The sequence below is a fragment of the Berghia stephanieae genome, chromosome 4 (genome assembly GCF_034508935.2).
Source record: "Berghia stephanieae isolate SIO BIC M18660-M18661 chromosome 4, UCSD_Bste_1.3, whole genome shotgun sequence".
NCBI lineage: Eukaryota > Metazoa > Mollusca > Gastropoda > Nudibranchia > Aeolidiidae > Berghia > Berghia stephanieae.
In genome coordinates, this window is record NC_088363.1 from 82,800,406 (window position 1) to 82,820,652 (window position 20,247).

The following is a 20,247-nucleotide window of genomic DNA, read 5'->3' on the forward strand; positions in this document are numbered from 1 at the left end:
GAGTCTTGGAATTGTCGCCTATCGCAATTTTATTTATAACCCATAATACACCGTCATACTCGGGGGGGGGGGGGGGGTGTTTATCAAATTTTGGCCAGAAAACTCGTCCTTCAAATATCAATCGATTTAAATGACCCTCATCTTGTCAAAAGCTATCAAACCTGGGACTTCCACGGTCCGTGGCGTGTCCCAGATTTGATAGCTTTTGACAAGATGAGGGTCATTTAAATCGATTGATATTTGAAGGACGAGTTTTCTGGCCAACATTTTAAAAACGATATTTTTTAATTTTTATTTTCTTACAGCAGTAAAGAAATGACATGGAGTAAGGGTAACGTGCTCGGTTGTGTGTACAAGATTTGTTATACAAATGATAGTAGGCTGTGTTCAAAGTGTTCAAAGAAGACGTTGAATACAAAAAGGAATAATATATTATGGAAATTAAAATAGAAAGCAAAGCAGGCAATATTGATCGTTTCGGGCTCGGGAACCATTCCTCAACAGAAACAAAGAACAATAGAAGGAACGAAATTGACGTCACTCAGCTCTTTGTTGATTAGTTCTATTATATCAAACTGTAAACGATCATGATCACACACGATATGTTATATCTGCTGGCTGGTGTTGTGAGTAATCAACCTTAACTCATTACAACAATAAAAAGACCTCCCGCGTCAGTCCGGTTTCGTGTTAGAACGAACTCGATAAAAAGAATTGAGTTGAAAGACATCAGGAGGTCTGAGGTTCGATCTCGATCCCCAGTCAAGGAAGGCTGATATTTTAGATGCTTTTTTTTTTTGGGTGGTGGGGGGGGGGTATTTTTCTCTCCGTTTTGTTTGACACTTTTCGACGTACAGTTATTTGAGGGTCTGATAACTCAATTTCTTATGGGCTCATTGTTGTAATGGAAATATCAAAACGATGACGCAAAATATTGTCCATTAAAACAATGATAAACTAGCCCCATAAGCGGGTTCGGATGTCAGACCTGCATATATGTACACGTCGGCACTGTTTCATACATACTTTTTCAGATCTTTGTTTTCAAGATGTTCAAGCGTTTTATGACGGATGTGGACAAGATTCAGTCAAAACTAAACACATTGCATAACTGAACATGCAGTGAGTTGAAAAGTCTCAGAAGACAATAGATGGTGTCGACTGTATATCGTCCCTCCCACAGCCAGGCGGAATTGTCGTATCAGCAAGGTCAGAAAGGTCGTGGGTTCGAGACCCCATCGCCACGAAATTGTTATTCTCTATTGTCTTCTGGCACTTTTCTGCTCACTTCATTTTCTGATAAGGTATTAGAATATCACTGTCATCTGTTACGGCCGAAAAATGGTTTGGGCCTAACAAAATAAATGGTTGGATCCATATAAGGAATTATCTATAATATATGTTGACGATCGCACAAATAAAATAACAGCTCCGGGCAGAAAAAACATGTTCTTTACTACTACTACTACTACTACTACTACTACTACTACTACTACTACTACTACTACTACTACTACTACTACTACTACTACTACTACTACTACTACTACTATAATAATAATAATAATAATAATAATAATAATAATAATAATAATAATAATAATAATAATAATAATAATAATAATAATAATTTCAATAGCGCCTCTCTTCACCAAAAGTGCTCGGAAGCGCTAATAAAAAGACAGACAGACACACACACACACACACACACACACACACACACACACACATATATATATATATATATATATATATATATATATATATAGTTCATGTAAATCAGTAATTCATTATCTAAGGGATAAAAGCGACGTACACATATTTTCAGGTCTGATAATCCAATTCATTAAGGGCTCATTGTTCTTACTACCAATTGGTAAATCGTGACATTTGTTACATTTCAACCGTCCCTTTTCTCGCTATAGCTATAAAAACTTGACATTCTGTAATAGAGTCTATATTGTCGAACAATATTACGTATAGAATGTGCTTGTTGCTTTTCTGTTTGAGTAAGAAATGTCTCTTTTTGTGTTTGGAGAGTGTGAAGAGTGTGAAAATGGGTGGTAAGGAGAGGGTAAAGGAAATCTTTTTTCTTAAATGACGCAAAATTTTGTCCACTACAACAATGATAAACTAGGCCCAGAATTGGGTTCGGATGTCAGACTTGCATGTATGTACACGTCGGGTAAAAGTAAATAGAAAACAAAATGGGGCACAGATATGCGTTTGATATTTCCTTCAATTTGTTTCAAACATTTTTATTGTATTCGTGGTCAATTTTTATCAAATATTTGTTATGTATGTTTTGAGTTGGAATAGGCTAGCTATATAATATTTTATGCCAGAACTTGGAAATAAATATTAGGTCTAGTTGTAATTTGTCAAACAAAACACACACACACAAACACACACACACGCACACACACACACACACACACACACAAACAACAATGCAATTTTATAACAAAACAACCCCCACCCTCCCTTTCACCCCTACAAAAATAAAAACAACAAAGAAGCAAATAAATAACAAAAGGCATAAATATTTGATGAAAGCAACGACAATAACTTCTTTTCTTTGAACTGAACCACGTCAAAAAAATATCCAATTAACTTTAATTGTATGACAATGAGGTGTCGTACTCTGGAAATACACGTATTGCAAAATTTGGAAAGAAAACTCGCCTTCAATTATCAATAGATTTAAATGACTCAGCTTGATTTTTAAAAAAGAATGAAATCATCTCAAACCTGAGACTTCAAGAAGACTTTAAGGAAGTCCCAGGCTTGAAAGGTTTGAACAGGATGAAGGTTATTTAAATCGATCAATATTTGAAGAACGAGATTTGGGGCCAAAACTTAAAATACAGGGGTCAGCGTGGCTCAGCGGTACGGTCTTTACTTCGTACCCAAAAGGTATCGAGGTTCGACTACCTGCCTCGTTGTGTGGCCTTGAGCAAGTCACCTCGTCCTAGCTCACTTTGCGGCTCTGCACTGCGGTTGACGCCTGGGTTATTCCAGTCTTCCCTTGGAATAGATCCTAAAGACAAATGTCCCCCTTGGGGGTGAATAAACGGAATTTTATTTTATTTTTATTTTTAAATACGTGTTTTTTCCAGAGTAGGACAAATGAGTTGTCTTGTTTCATTGGCTTGTTCTTGGAACGTCACGTCCCATATGGATTTTTTTGAAATGTTGTTACGACAAACGAGTTGTCTTTTCTACATTGGCTGGTTCTTGGAACGTCACGTCCAATGTGGATTGTTTACAAATGTTGTTGCGACAACTGAGTTGCCTTATTATCAATTAACATTGAACGATACGATTGTTTCATTGGCTTGTTCTTAGAACGTCACGTCGGATATGGATTGTTTACAAATGTTGTATAAATATATAAATAAATAAGAAAGAAAAAAGTACAAAAAAGCGAATGTCAGCGGTTCTTGTCAATAGTCATTCAAAATCCATGGAGCTTGTATCGCGGTGCATTGATCTTCGAGTGTTCTAATTGTAACACGTGTGCTGTACTCTGGAAAAACACGTATTTAAACAATTTGGCCAGAAAACGTACCCTTCAAACATCGATGGATTTAAATGACCTTCACCTTCTCAACAAACTTTCAACCCTGGGACTTCAGGAGCATTTCATTTAAGCCCCTGGTTTGATCGTTTTTTTGACAAGATGAGGATCATTTTATTCGATCGATATTTGAAGGAGGAGTTTTGTGGCCAAAAGCTTTAATATTTTATTTTCCAGAATGCGGCAGACTGCTTAATAACAAGAAATGCTTGAGGAGAATGGTGGAAATGGGGGAGGGGGGGGGGGGGGGCGGGGCTGTAGTGGGGAGAAAATAGTCTTTGCTAAAATGCAACAAATGAAAAATACAGTGGGCTTTCAACACGCCGGAGTTTATCTCGGTTTCTATAGCGTGAAACAGACAATAAGAATTGTGTGCTACACGTTGGATAAGACGCTAGTCTATATCAAAGTACGTTCCGCCTTATCTAACAGACCCGTCTACCCAATCACTGCTGGGTAGACAGGAGGAGGGGGGGGGGGTCAATAAAATAATACATCTCAACTTCATGCAGGATCGAACTTGATCCCTTTGAGTGCTACATGAGCGCTCCACCACCTCGCCTATCGGGACCCCCCCCCCCCCCCCCCCCCCCTTGTAAGAGAGTAAGCTTATGAAAAAGGTTATCCAAGAATTTTAGTGCAAAATGGCCAATTTATATCAGCAAATGGGTTTAGTGAATGCACGATGCAGGCATATCAGTAAAACGTGATATACGTTTGGGCCCGTTGTTACGTCCAAGTTAGTGGACATGTTATCGTGTTGAGTACTAGTTAATCAATCTTTCGTAATTGTTTCAGGGATATTGGTGATGAGAAAAGGACATATATCAAAATAATGGTATATCATAAAAGGCGGGGTTTAGCATTAATATGTAGGGATTTAACGTTTCGAGTTGAATATGATTTGCTTTTACTTTTAGGGGGCCAATTTTACACTGACATGGAACTGTCAAAATTAGTAGAAGGTGTGGTTTGAAGGAGTTGTGTGAACTATTTACAATAGGGGATAAAACAAGTGTTTCTGGATTCCATTCTATTCTACTATTCTGCATTCTATTTCACTATGAGTTGCACTCTCCTAGAATGCTGCAAGTTCTAACATCCTACTACGAATCTTTATTTTACGGACTAGAAATATTCCACGTATATTGAAAATGGTTACATAGACAAAACAACTTAACATTTGGATTGATTTTACGGATTTGGAATTTATGAAACTGATTGAATTTTCACCATGCTATTTGATTTGGATTTCGGATTTATCTCAACAAATAAAGCAGTAAGAAATGAAACTTGGAATCTGGATTTTTATTTGAATGTCTTGATGTTAAATGTTGTACATTCAATTATTATCATTGGCCCTTGGGCTTGAACTCTTTAGTCATTATTAACATCTACAACACAATGCAAAGGAATATCATAACCATCTATCAAAAAGCCACTATATATGATCATAAGCCATTACACATGTGTGCAACTACGCCCCCCCCCCCCCCCCCCCCTCCTCCGCCCCCTCCCAGTGTTTTAAAGTTCCAAACAATTTTTCAGGAAAGGAAAATCGTTACTGCCGTGTCCTTTGTGATGGGAAAAGAATGGAATTCCTTTCACTTTCATGTGTGATCAACGCTCGTAAAATTTGTCCGTTACTTCATGAATCAAAAACAAAAAACATTGACTATTCCTCCCATTTTTTGCCTCTTTGTTCTTTGGCAAAACACGACAAGAAGAATTCACAATAATTCATGGTCGGATAAATAAGACCGTTGCTCTTCTTTGCAAAGCGAATGCAAAAAAAATAAAAAATAATAATAATAATAATAACCCCCCTTCCCCTAAAAAAAAAAACAGTACAAGTACAAGAAAATAACTAATGAAAAATTGAAGTGGTGGAAAGAAAAGTAAAGTGAAACAGGAAGGAGTGGTAATTATTTCACCATTTTGTTTGAATTTCAGGACAGGGAGACCTTCCTGCTTGTGGAGATGAATCAATAATTTATGACAAACGACCAAACGATTGTCTGACGTTCTGTGGAAAAACGTGTATTTTTTAATTTGGCCAGAAAAGCTGTCCTTTAAATAGCGACCAAATAAAATGGCTCTCGTCTTTTCAAAATCTCTCAAACATGGGACTTCTTTGAAGACAACTGAAGTCTCGGGTTTAAAAGGTTTTGACAAGATGAAGGTCATTTAAATCGGTAGATATTTGAAGGAAGACTTTTATGGCTAAAATTCAAAAGGCTTGTTTGGTTGTTCAGATTATGCCAGAACTGTTAGATGCTTTCTTAGGCGATCGAACTTCGCCGATGCGTAACGGACAGACACTTAACAATGGAGGAATGGAAAAGGTATAATAATACACATTTCAACGATGTTGATTTGGGAACAGTTTTAAAGACGCCTCATTAACTTTTACAACGCCTGACCGATTCGAAGCTGGTACATTACTCGCTGGATTTTAACACGCTTCGGAAATAACCAAAAAGCGTGCTAGAATCCGAGCCGTGACGAAATCCGATGCTCATGGGATGTAGTTAATAATTTCGGTCACCCATTTACGTGTCATACAGATGGGATGGAATTTACGTCACTCAGCTCTTTGTTATTGTTTTTAGACAGCCATATTAATAATTAGTTCTTACTAAATTCTAGCAATCAGACTATAAACGTTTAAAACCTACATATAATTGTGTGCGTTGGTCCGTTATATCCAGCTGATGGATGTTGTGAGTATTTTGGCTAAAAGCATAGCATTAATTGGACAGAGCGTGCTGAAGTTCCCCGAGTCAGAATGCAGCGTGCACTGTGTCGTTTTGTTATTGCTTTAAAGGGTTTTACGGCGCTTGCAACACAATAGATTATATCAGCGCCAGTAAAAGGGAAGAAAATGGGATAGTAAAAAGTTATAGAATTACAATTAAAGCACCCAAGAAAAAGTAAGACATAGGGGAACTGGGAACAAATAGGGATCAGATGTAGATTCCAAGAGCACACTATCAAAGTACTTAGTTTGAGACCACCTATAAGTCTCATCCGGACACAAGCACAAACTCCAACAAAGAGGAATACACTCAAATGCTTACATTATAAATTCAAAATAACATATAATAATACATAACAGAGAGATGATTCACAAGGAAAAAAATATCATCTCCCAAAACAATAACTATGCATTTGACTGTTTCCCTCCCAGCTAGGAATCCGGCCAGGGCCAGGACAAAACCAAGTAATCTCATTCCAAGACAAAGACAGAAAGCATGTTGGAAAACAGATTTAAGGGGATAGAAGACACAGTATGTACCCCCCCCCCCCCCCTGCCCACTATGGGAGGTCAGGAACCCCACCCAGTGTGCACTGTTTCGTAATAATGTCAACACGAATAATAAGCTGCTAGAAGCTGTAAAAAGTAATAAGCAAACATTAATACATCGGCTTCAAAAAGAACAAAATACTAAACATGGAATGTTTCGGGCTCAAAACCCTTGCCAACAACAAAAATCAATGAAAACATAAAAACATTACTTAAAAACCAGATCGACGGCAGAACACGTGTGGTATGACACTCGCCTTCGGATCGGAAGGTCCTGGGTTCAAGTTGAGTCCTTGGAAAAGGCTCTTTATTCGCATTATCGGTACTCAGGTGTAAAATGAGTACCTGGTCGTCAACAACGTTGTCTAACGGGCGCCATGTCTCGTTCTACATGTGACGTGTTGCTGTTGGTCAGGGACCCTTTGTAAAGCACTTTGAGCATGTTTAGTGGATATTGCGCTATATAAAATCGCAAATTATAACACGTGCCAAATATTTCTCTGCCGTCGATCTGTTTTTTATTATTAATGTATTTGTTTTCATTGAATTTTTATTGTTTGCTGAAGAAGGGGTTTGAGCCTGAAACGTTCCGTGTTTGGTATTTGTTCTATTATATTCATTTTTGTTTATTACATTATGATGTTGTGGCTCAGTGGCTAAGGGGCAAAGTGTCTGTTCTTGTCACAAATGTCAAACTTCGTTAAGCGTGTTCATTGATCGGATGGGTGACAGAGATCGTGGAAAATTCTGGGTCTGACATTGTGTTTCCTCGGGGAAGACCATCAGTACGCTCAGAGTCCTCTGTCCATTCAGGAGTAGATGCTCGTTATAAAAGTTTATAATTCTTACACATTAGCCCACTCGACGCGGATGTGAATGAGTAGCTGACTACTGGCCAGAGTGTCAGTATAAAATGGAACCCAAGCAGGCAACTGAAACTGCATGAAATAGAAATATAATTAGTTCTATATTATATGGCCTGCTGTCGGGAAAAATGGAGCATTATAAAGCTCAGTGAGTCAGTGAGGGACCCATTGAAAAAACGCTTTGAACGCGTTTTATGGATACTGAACGCTCATGTTTGGTGTCCGTCTTATTCTATGATTAAAGACTGCACATGCATTACCCAACCCGATTCAGGGGCGAATGGGTACCTAGTTATAGAAAGAGGTCGAGTTTGAATTTGAATAAATTCTTCTTCTTCTTCTCCTCCTCCTTCTTCTTGTTCTTGTTCTTCTTTGGGTTAAGGCAGCCAGCACCATCATGTTGACAATTAATGCTGCTCTGTCGAATACATTAGGTAGACGGATATGACGTTTTGGCAGCTTCCAAGTTGGGGGTGCAGACAATTTCTTCTGGGAGGCTGTTCCATTCCTTTGCTGTTTTGGGGAAGAAACTCGATTGTCTGTGAGATGTTTTTTTGAAGCTGGAATATGTCTGTGGATGTGTTGTTGTACGAGTGCTGTGTCGCGGCTACATTATTTATCGTCGGTAAATAAATATATACTTTTCATCTTTGACACCAAAACAACTAGAACAACAAAAATAACAATTTCAAAAAATTGGAAAATAAAATAATGTATATTTCTATATAAAATCTGATTTAAAAATTAGTAAGGCCTTTTAGGCTTTTCACGGACATAAGAATTTGTAAGAGCATAAGTGAATAAGGGGCAAACGGTCGGGTGCAACAGGCACTGTATGTTACGGATATTAGCTGTCATGTGGCCTGTTGAGAGAATGGATGAGATGGACTTCCAAAACCTGCTAAGTCACTTCCAGATAGAACATAATTTGTGTTCATCTCTAAAGCAATCTATAGAAGGAACGAAGTTGACGTCACTCAGCTCTTCGTTATTGTTTTAAGACACAGCCTGTTACTCCTCACTAAATTATATCAATCAGAAAACATTAAAGGCTACATACAGTTTTGTGTGTTGGTATGTCAAATTTGGATGGCGGGTGTTGTGAGTATTTTACGTAAACGCATAGCATCCATTGGACCTATCTGAGAATCACATAAAGTTTCAAAAACACTCAGGGTATTGTTCTATGAGACACACAAGACAAGAATTTTCCTCTATAAGTCAATACATCTAAAAAAAATAATTAAATCTTTTTCGTCTGCCAAACCAAAAGTCTTTACTAAATGTCGGACAGACACCAAATTTTGGATACAAATATGTTTCAAAGTATACAGTACTAGCTGGATTCCAGCACGCTGAATTTCGGCACGCTATGTAATATGACACGCTGGAGCTGGGTGACTGAATGGATTGGTTACCTCTCATGAGTATCGGATTTCAGCACGCTTTTTGGCTTGCTTCTCCGGAAAGCTTGATAGACGAAGCGAGTACTGTATTATGATCCATTTATATTTTGAACAACGTAGTGCGGACGATGGACAAGTACTGTGGACGAACATAGTTTTACAGGCACTGATTGCAAATGAAAGACATGCGATTCAGCAGGTTGTGAAAGAGACGTCCTAATATAAAACACTCTGAGCGACGATGAACTCAATAAAAATGTGCTAAATAGTGCGCTATGTGGTTTAGTGGTATGATGCTCGTTTTCGGATCACAAGGTCATGAGTTCAAGCCTCGCTTGGTTCTTATTTGAGTCCTTGGAAAAAGCTCTTTACTCACATTCTCTCCCCGTACTCGTGTGTAAAATGAGTCATTGGCCTTTAACAGCGATGTCTCTGTCCGAAAAAAAATGTAATATGGCCTAACAGGCGTCATGTCTCGTTCTACACATTAAGTGTTGCTGTTGGCTAGGGGCCCCTGTAAAGCGCTTTGAGTACGTTTAGTGGATATTGCTCTGTATAAAATCTCAATTTGTTTGTTTGTTTTTTTGTTTTAATAAAAAAAGGAGCAATTGGTTTTAATTTATTTCTATTTTATTTGATTGAAATATACAAAAGCATCAATATTCATACGCTGTACTCAATGTAATTTCAAATGATTCATCTAAAAATGTAATTCTTGCAACTTGTTGTTGTTTGTTTGTTTATAAGGGTTTTAAGGCACTAACACATTAAGGTCATATCAGCGCCAGTAAAAAGGAAGAAAATGGGATAGTAAAAAGTTCTAGAATTACAATTAAAGCACCCAAGAAAATGTAAGACAAAGGGGAATTGATTCAAATAAGAAATAGGAGTGGATTCCAAGAGCACACTATCAAAGTACTTAGTTTGAGATCCTAAAAGTCTCATCCAGATACAAACACAGGTCCCCACTAAGAGGAATACACTCAAATGTTTTACAAATCATATTTAATATAAAGAAAACATAATACAGTGCATAACAGAGAGATGATTTACAAGGGAAAAAATATTATCTCCCAAAACTAACTGTACATGTGACTGTTTCCCTCTCAGCCAGGGCATCCGACAAGGACCAGGACAAAACCAAGTAATCTCATTCCAAGACAAAGACAGAAAGCAAGTTGGAAAACGGCTATAGGGGGATAGAAGACGCAGTAAGTACCTCCCTGCCCACTATGGGAGGTCAGGAACCCCACCCAGACTCTTGCAACTTGGCGACTGTTTGACGAATAGAAATGAATAATGTATCAAATGAACGGTAAATTATTGAAGTCATTAATGGTGCCCGTCTGATTGTTCCTTACTCTTGGACGAAGTGATACTAAGCTGCTAAAAGCTGAAGACTGTAAAAAGTAATATTAAAAAAAGAACAAAATACCAAACACAGAAAGTTTCGGGCTCAAAACCCTTCTTCAGTCAACAACAAAAAACGATAAAGACATAAATACATTACTAAATTATTCCAAATAGACAACAGAGATATACTGTGGTATTTATGTCTTTATTGTTTTTTGTTGTTGGCTGAAGAAGCCCGAAACGTTCTGAATTTTGTATTTTGTTCTTTTTTGAAGCTGCTATATTCATTTTTGTCTATTACTTTTTACTCTTGGATTAAAAGATTTTGTTGACTTTCAAAAATGTGGACAACTTTACAAGAAAAGGACGTTTTGCCTGAAATGATTTTGTATAAGAAATTGTAGTAGCATTCCAAAGAGCATGTGGCGCTGAGTAAGGAACAGAAGCGGCTATTTCCTTTCACTTAATACATTATTTATGTCTATATAGTCCCGACACCTCAGTTGGTAGAGCATTCACTTCACAATCAAAGGGACCGAGATTGATCCCGGGTGCAGTCAAGATTTTTTTCTGACTCTCCCCTCCCCCTGCCCCTGTCCACCTTGCAGTGATTGGGTAGCTGGGTCTCTCTGGCAGAAGGTTCTCTGTGATAGACTAGCCTCCTTTCCAAAGGGTAGCATGCAATTGATATTGTCTGCTTTACACTATAGAAACAGGGATAAACTCTGGCTCCATGAGCCAAATGGCTCTAAAGGACAAGTTAAAAAAAATATAGTTATCAAGTTACAAGAAGTCAGGGAGAGCAGCTCAAGATAGACATAGAATTTGAAACCACTTTTTTTTTGGAGTGGTGAATAGCTCATACGGTACTGTCACGCTCTCCCTGACCAGGCGGAGTTGTCGTACCAGTAAGGTCACAAAATGTTTATTCTCTATTGTCTTCTGGCACTTTCCTACTCACTTAATTTCTTGTTATATAGGATTTTAGTTTGAGGTGAATCATTTTGAATAGCCCTATAACGAATTAGAGAATAGGCACTGATGTCAGATAAAGATTTGAAAAGGAATTTATCCAACAATGACAGACAGAGCAGCAAGAAAAATACAAGAACAACAAAATCACTGCAAACAATCAGTCTGCCTCGACTGGGGATCGAACCTCAGATCCTCTGAAAGGTCTGAAATTCGATCCCCAGTCAACGCGGGCTGATATTGTTTAGGAAGTTCTTTGTTTTTGTTTTCATTTCTTGGATCTATTTTGTTTCTCTGATTTGTCTGGCATTGATTCATAAACACCTTATCAAATCATTTTCTTTCAGGCCATGTACAGGGGTCAAAGGTCAAATTATGGCAACTGTAAAACACAGTCCCTGTACTATTTTCTCTTTTTTTTTTCTGGCACTGCCCTATGGAGCTTATCTTCCAATATACTCATTATCACAGAAGTAATACAAATGTTGCTGCTTGAAGCTTAAAGAAATAAATAACACTCACCATCGGACAGGAAGGTCCAAGGTTCGCGTCCCATTCTGAACAACGCATAGTTGAGTCCTTAGAAAAAGCTCTTCATTTACATTATCTCAGCATACTCAGGTATAAAATGAGTACCTGGTCATTAACAGCTCTGTTTCTATCAAGAAAACAGGGCATCGTGCATGTTAAATGTTGCTGTTGGCTAGGGACCCTTTGTAAAGCGCTTTGAGCACATAATAATAATGGAAGTTGCGTTATATAAATGCTCAAGTAATATTTCTTTTTTCCAACATATTGAGCTATTTTTAGACCCCCTGGAAACGCCAGTAATATATCAATGTAAAAATAAGTTTCATATAAAAAGTAAAAACTTTGCTCAAAGTATTTCCCAGGATTCTAGGTACCAAGTTTGGATATAATAAGCTCAACTAAGATTTAAAAAATAATAAATTAATTACACATTCATTAATTACACATTAATAATTACACATTCACTCACTAATGAAGCTGGGCAACTGATACTCATTTTTATTCGTTACAGACCCGTGCAATGAATTCTTGGCATTGGGCGAATCATTGAATCACTGAGTCAGGTTGCTTTTCGTCCTATGATGACGTTGGCCTTGACGGTGGTGACGCCACTGATATTGTAAAGTAAAGTACAACAGAACAGTTTTTGTTTCATATTCTGGATACCTAGTTAAAATTTAACTCGCGTAGCCTCCTCCTAATTTACTTTGGTGTAGCAGAACACACTGCAGCTAAATCCTGATACAGTTCAATCTTCTCTCGGAATAAATCCAGAGAAAAATGTCTCTGTTGGCTAATAAATGGAATTTAATTTGTCATTTAATTTCTAAATAATATCCTGCATTTGAGTCATCAGTAAACTTGTTCTTTAGAGTACTCATAAAGGGTCCTGTTGGCTCAGTTGGTAGAGCACTTGCTTCACATGCTAAGGGACTCACATCAATCCCAAGTGCAATGGAGACTCCCCTAACTACCCAGCAATGATTGGGTGGACGGGCATGTTAGAGCTGGTGGAAACTATTTTTGCTGAGACTCGCGTCCTATCCAAAGAATAGCAAGCATTTGCTATTCTGCCGTTCTCTAGAAAAACTCATTTAAAAGTTTGCCGTATTCTGGAAAAACTCACATATTAAAACATTTGGCCAGAAAACTCGTCCTTGAAATATGGATCGATTTAAATGACCCTCATCTTTGAAAAAAATCTCAAACCTGGGACTTCACGAGAGTTTGAGAGATTTTGCCAAGATGAGGGTGATTTAAATCTATCGATATTTGAAGGACGAGTTTTCTGGCCAAATGTTTTAATATGTGAGTTTTTCCAGAGTATAGCAGTATTGTCTGTTTCACCTTATACAAAAGGGGATAAACTCTGGCTCCATGCTTCTGAAGGACGACTTTAGAGTTGTCATAATCAACTGACAACATCAAGAAAACCTGCCCAACATGTTTGCAATACGTTTTCTGCTGCTTTCCATTATCTGGTTATCCTTGCTCCTTCTAGCACTTTCCACACTGTTGTTTCTACTGCTGCCATTGCTGGTGCCGCCATTGTTTTTGTTGTAGCTGAGGTTGATGTTGTTGGTGGGCATCTGTGAACGAGACTTGAGCAAGATCTCATCTTGTGTGTTGGAAGACGAGGGTGGGTTGGAGGAAGACTGAAGACTGGAAATACTGCCTCGTTTCTGGCTGTAGCCACCTGGAAAATTGAGTTGGAAAACAAAACAGAAAACTTGATAAGTAATAATTAATGTCCTTGAAAAATCATGATTTTCTAGACAAAATTTGACTTTGGAAAGGCTTTGGATCGGAACAGTGGCTAACATTGGACATTTCGGGGACAAACCCTTCGTCAGCAAAACAATAAACAGAGGAACATAGATAACACGAAATGTAGTGAGAATGTAAGCATCTGTAATCCTTGATGGTTGGAGAGTGAATGAAACGTTTGCTTTTCTAGTCAAGACGCCAAGTCCATTCAGCCTCAAAGAAATAAATAACAATGTGAAATTGAATGTCAGCTTCAATTTAATAAACGAAAATAGATAATGTGTTATTTTTAAAGCTGTTATATTTATATTTGTTTATTACTTTTTTACAGTCCACAGATTCTAGCAGCTTAGTATCACTATGGTGTTACAATGATAAATGTGATTAATAATGTTTAATTTAAATAATAAATGACAATTGTATAGTGCATCACCCCTATTTCAACAGGCTCTAGGTGCTTTACATTATTAAAATAAATAAAGAAATATAATGAAAAGATAAAAACACAGTAATTTCCATTATTTACACAGCATTAGACATTACAGTTTATAGAATAAAAAATAAAATTCCCTTGATTCATCCCATAGGGAAATTTGTTTCTAGGATCTATTCCAAGGGAAGACTGGAATAACCCAGGCATCAGCCGCAGTGCAACGCCCCTAATTGATCTAGGGTGAGGTGACTTACTCAAGGCCACACAGCAAAGCGGCGAGTACCTTTTGGGTACAAAGCAAAGACTGCTGAGCCATGCTGCCCTACATAAAGAACCAAGTTTCCAGCGCATACAGGGGAGAAATATGACATACCTGGAGGCATCTTCAAACTTAAAAGTTCTTTTCTGGCTTCACTGAGAGCCTCAGTCAGCTCAAATCTCTCCTCACACTCTCTTTGGACAACGCCTTGAAGAAAATCGTTCTGAATGAGGAAAATAAAATATCAGTTTTATCATTTTGGAGGTGTTTATTTAAAGAAAGAAAGGAGTTTATTACACATTATAACTGTCATTTATTTTATGTTTTATTGATTACTTTTTATTCGTATTTATTTATTCAAATATGTCTTAAATTATCTATCTCTTTTCTTTTCTTTTTCCTTATTTATTTATTTATTTATTTTTGTCAATAACTTTACGGTCAATATCCATATGCCTATGTATATTGTGTATGTATATATAAGAAGAAAATAAAAATAAACTGGCGAAATGACGGCAAACGGATGTCTCTCACTCCTGAGGTTTAAAAAAATTGATAGCTATCTGAAGAGAAATTCAGTCCTTGGGTAGATATCTAAATCAATAAAATTCAAGTGTGAGTCGCAGTTCAGCACATCAAACTAAACAATAGAAGCTAGGTCTCTTGCTCAAGGAAAAAATCATGATGCTATCAGTGGGGCTCAAACCTGAGTCCCTTGAGCATAAGTGCAGTCTCTAACATGCTCAGCTATTTAACCACGTATATTGTTTATTTTTAAAGTTTGTATGCAAGCTTTGTATTAAATAGTAAGAGGATAGCATATTATTATTAATCAAATAATATCAAATATAAGAAACTGCTTTGAATAATTAAAAAACACAAAACTGCTTTTGTGTTGGCATTTATTCCTTGACTCTTTACAAATCATAGATTATTTCCATCATTTCATCATCACTTCAGAGGAAGTGAGAACTCATGTCACCAATCACACAATCACTGTTATTAATGGTCACAAGTAGAGTCAAGGATTTCAAGAAAAAGCTGAACACTTATCTTTTCTATATTTAAAAAAAATGATAGATGTTTTCTGCTTGATGAGTTAATTTTTTGTTTTATTTTTAGTTCTTACTTACTTACTTACTTATCCGAACCAGCGACCACCTGAGCTTTAGCCCTTCGGTCTTGTGCCATGACGTAGAAGTTAGACGTCTTTTGTAGTTGTTCCATGTGACTATAAAGTGTGTTACTGATGCTTGGATTTGGTGGGAGGAATGTGTATCTCAGATCTTCAAGAGGTTGACATTCAAGCAAGTGGTGTGTTACTGTTTCATTGGGGTGTTGACATAGGGGGGCAGGAAGGGGATGTGTCTTGTAATTTTGCTTAAATGGTTGTTGAGCGGTATGTGTTGTGTTCTTAGTTGAAAGATTATGCTTTGCTGGTGTCTTCTGAGCTTATTTAGGCAATCAGTTTTTACAGGAGTGGTCATATGGGAAAACATACATCTACCCGTGGTGCTCATTGCCCAACTGTTCATCCATTCTTCTCTCTTATTTGTTTTGATTATTTGTTTCGTTGTGTCTAATGATACTGGAATTGATGGTTGTAAAAGTGTTGATCCGAGTCTGGCTAGTCTGTCTGCATTGTCATTTCCTGGTATATTTGAATGTCCAGGTATCCACTGGAGAGATAAGTCTACTCTGTGTGTTGTAAGGAATTCATCTAGTTGAGATCTTAAACTATTGAAGGTTGAGGAGAGTTTATCTAAATCTAGAGCTTGGAGAACCGATTTGGAGTCTGTGAAGATGACAGTGTTTTGAAGGGTTTAGCTGGAAAACAGAAGAGAGGTGTCGCAGTGAGGATTCTATTGCAACTGCCTCTGCCTCGTAGTTTGAGCAGGAGCTTCCGCAAGAATTGTGGATTTTATCACAGGTTTTATCTGGGTATTCTACTACAAACCCATACCCAGCATTTTTAGTTCCTTTGTGGGCAGATCCATCTGTGTAAACATGTATCCAGTTGTCTGGGTATTCTTGTATTGTCTTCATTGCTAATGTTTGTATATCTGATTTGTTTTTATTTCTTGTTGTTTCTTCTATGAGGTTAGTCTTTATTTTTGGAAGTTTTAGTTCGGCGTATGGAGGTTTTTGATTGATTAAAAAAGATTGTTTTCTGTTTTCTGGGAGTCTGTGTCTTTCATTCAAGTTGTTAGCAATGTGTAGCAGGGATTTTTGTTTTAATCTTGTTCTTTGTTTCCATTTCTCTGCCAGAATTCTGTTTGGGTGGTTTTCCTCTTTTCGTTTGTATCTTTCAACCATTTCAAGCACTGCTGATTCTCTGAGAAGTCCAAGTGGTTCCACATTAGTATGTATTTCACATGCTGCTGTGGGTGTCGATCTCAGGGCACTGGAGATGAAGCGAAGGGCTTGGTTTTGTACTCTGTCCAAGGTTTTATGTGTGTTTTTACTACCTACATTTTGGAAGGCTAAATTGTAGTCCATGACGGAACGCACATAGCCTAAATAGAGTTGTCGAAGCGAGTTTTTGTCTGCTCCCCAATTAGTACTGGCTAGTCGTTTTAGAAACTGGAGTCTCTTTGTGGCTTTGATTTTTACATTCTGAGTGTTTGTTCAGAGATAGTTGTCTGTCTAACTGTATGCCCAAATATGTGGTGTTTTCTTCTTTTGCGAGTCGATGGCCTTGGATGGAGAGTGTTATTTCTTTCTTGGAAACAGGATGGCTTTTAGTAAATATAGAGTAGACTGTTTTATTGTAATTCCCATTTATCACAGAAGGTGTTTAAGCTTTCTAAATCTTCATTTATTCTATTGGAGGCTATTGGTAGATGCTTCGTAGTATACCACATAACTAAATCGTCAGCATATAGGGCCTTTTCTGTCTGTATAACTTCTGGTAGATTATTTATAAAAATAAGAAAGAAAGTACAGGTGAGGCAGGATCCTTGTGGGAGACCTTCCTCTAATACTTCTCTGTTTGACAGTCCGTTATTAATTTTTGTTTGGATTGTTCTGTTACTTAGAAATTTTTTAATCCAGAAGTAGAGATTTCCATCAATTCCGTAGTCCATCATTTTTATAACAACCCTTTCCTCCATACTTTGTCATAGGCTTGTTGGAGATCAACAAAAACCGCGACTGTATGTTTTCCATCTTGAAAGCCATCAATTATTTTTTGACTTAATCTAAACAATTGATCTTCTGTTCTTTGCCCTATCCTAAAGCCTGCATGATATTTATTTAGTAGGCCACATGTCTCCAGCCACCAGTATAATCGTTTTTTTACCATTCTCTCAGCGATCTTTCCAACACATGAGGTGAGAGATATTGGTTGGTAACTTTTTGTTTCGTCGGGTGGTTTATCTTTCTTTAAGATTGGAATTATAATAGCATTTTTCCATCCCCTTGGTACTTCCTGTCTCCCATGTTAGATTTATAAGTTTGAGAAGCATCTGTTTACCTCTCATGCTAAGATGCAAGAGAATTTCATTGTGTATCTTATCTGGTCCAGGGGATTTCCTTAACTTGAGTTTTTTCATAGCTCTGTGAAGTTCTGACATGGTAAAGCCCTCTTTGAACAGAAATGAGATAGCTTTTGGGGCCTTTTCTTGATGTTTAAGGTTTTTAATCAATTTTTTGTCCTTTTCACTTCTTTTTGATGCCTTGTTTACTGACGCAAAATATTTGTTGAAGATTATGGCTTTTTTTTGGTCATCTACGATTGCTCCTTCTGTAGTTTTCATGGGCTTTGGGTTGGTTTTCGGGGTTTCATTGTTAAGATTATTAAGTAAGGCCCATGCTTTTTCCCATTTTGATTGAGGTCAATATTAGCGCATGTGTCTGCCCATTTCTTTCTTTTAGCGTTGTTAATAGTTCTTTTGACAATTGCAGATGCTTTATTGTACTCAATCTTGTTTTTAATGGTTTTGTTTTCCTCTAAGTTTTTCCTTGTTTCCTTTCTTGCATTTACTGCTTTTTCAATTTCTTTGCTCCAGAAGGGTTTGTAATTTCGTCGACTACCTCTTGGAATTCCTGCTTTTGCAGCTGCAAGAATGGCTTTGGTGAGGGCTTCGTTTAAATGTTCTACACTTGATGTATCTGTAATTTTTGGAAGCTGGTCATCTAATGTTGCTGTGAAAACATCCCAGTTTGCTTTCTTGAAATTCCATTTGGATTTCTGCTCAAATGTTTTCTTCTGTGTTTGAACTGTTATTTGTGTTAAAATTGGTTTATGGTCACTGCCTATTTCATCCAGGACTTTAATGTGACAAGAATTCAGAAGGTCAGAGGAGATGATGGGTATATCGGGATGACTCAGGGACATATGAGCTCTGTGAAGAAGGGTGGGGACTGAGTCTGCATTTTGTAAAATGGTGAGGTTGGTTGTATTGCAAAGCTTTTCTAGTTCTTTTCCTGTGTTGTTTAAAATTTTGTATCCCCATAGTGGAGAGTGGCCATTGAAATCACCAGCAATTATTGTGTTGTTGTATTGGGAACTGTTTAGATCTGTTAGGTTTATAGTACACCGTGGAGGGTTGTAAATATTGTAAATGGTAAATTTCTTATGTAGGTGCCATAAGGTGACTTTCTGTACATCGGTTGAGTTCTGTGATGGTTTACAAGTAACATCTCCCGTGATGTCATTTCTTATATAAGTAATAATACCACGGCAATCGTCACATTTGCAGGTATCGTATGTATAACCAGCAATATAAGGATCACTATTTTTATACAGAGTTTCCTGAAGTAAAGCAATGTGAATTTCCTTTTCATTTAATAATTTCTTCAGTTCTGTCTTTTTATTCCTGATTCCACAAATGTTAATTTGTAAAATATTCAAATGTTTGTGGAATTTCTTTGTCCCAGTAGCTGACTTTTCGCGCAGATTAGCCTGGGTACTCACTGTCTGGCGCGGACCTTTTTCGAGGCGATGTCCGAGCTTGTATGACTTCCTTTTGTTTGTCACGGCATGCTAGGGAGTCTCTGGTCTGTCTTCCCACCCTAACCTGTATTCCTTGTCAGCTGCATAACATCAGGAGTTGAGCTGCAGATGCATGTTCCTCACATAATTAATTTTTATAGGGTTTAGCCAAGTAGCCTTCATTCTCTCTTTCCCACAGTCTCTTTCATGATTGACAGTCGCCCATTCCCCGCCACCTACTGTTTCCTGGCTTGCAGTTATCTATTTCAGTTATTCTTTCTGCTTAAAGGGCCATATTTCATAAACAGAGGATCGTCACGTCCTGGGTCATTTGTGTCGATGAGAGATTCTGTGGGCCTTAAACAAAGGGATACCAGCCCTTTCCCCTTAAAATCTCAATTTCTTAAGAAGGATACATGATTACAATCAATCACAGATAGTCATACAGAAGACATGGGCCACAGGCCGACCAAAGAGGGAGTATAGAAGTGTTAAAGTTACAGCACTAGAGGATGAGCTATAGGGGTAGATTAAGAAAAGTAAGGACATACAGAGGACACCACACTACAGAATGACTGTGAGGTGAGTGGGTGAGGAGCAGAGCGTGTACCACTCACCGGTGGGTTCTGTCTCCTGCAACTTAAGAGGAAGGGGTCCCACCTACTCCCTAGCCCGTTATACTGCCGGGGACTCGGTCGCGCCCATAACAAACTCAGTAGAAACAGGGAACACCACGGGAAGGTGCTGTTATGGACACAATAATAAATGAGAGGCCATATGCAGTAATCTCTGTCAGACAAGATTACGCGGCGATCAATGCACCTGGAAATGAGAGGT

At 37.7% G+C, this 20,247-nt stretch overlaps 1 protein-coding gene across 2 annotated transcripts in view; it reads right to left on the reverse strand.

The window, feature by feature from the left end:
* Window positions 1-9,771: 9,771 nt before the first annotated feature.
* LOC144971394 (uncharacterized) overlaps window positions 9,772-20,247 on the reverse strand; it is a 65,223-nt gene continuing 54,747 nt past the window's right edge. For both annotated transcript variants that reach the window (XM_078912221.1, XM_078912222.1), the window contains 2 exons: window positions 14,589-14,697; window positions 9,772-13,711 (listed from right to left, as the gene is read on the reverse strand). In XM_078912221.1, coding sequence (XP_078768347.1) covers window positions 13,440-13,711; window positions 14,589-14,697 — 381 coding nt within the window. In that variant the 3' untranslated portion in view covers window positions 9,772-13,439. The remainder of the gene's footprint in view (window positions 13,712-14,588; window positions 14,698-20,247) is intronic.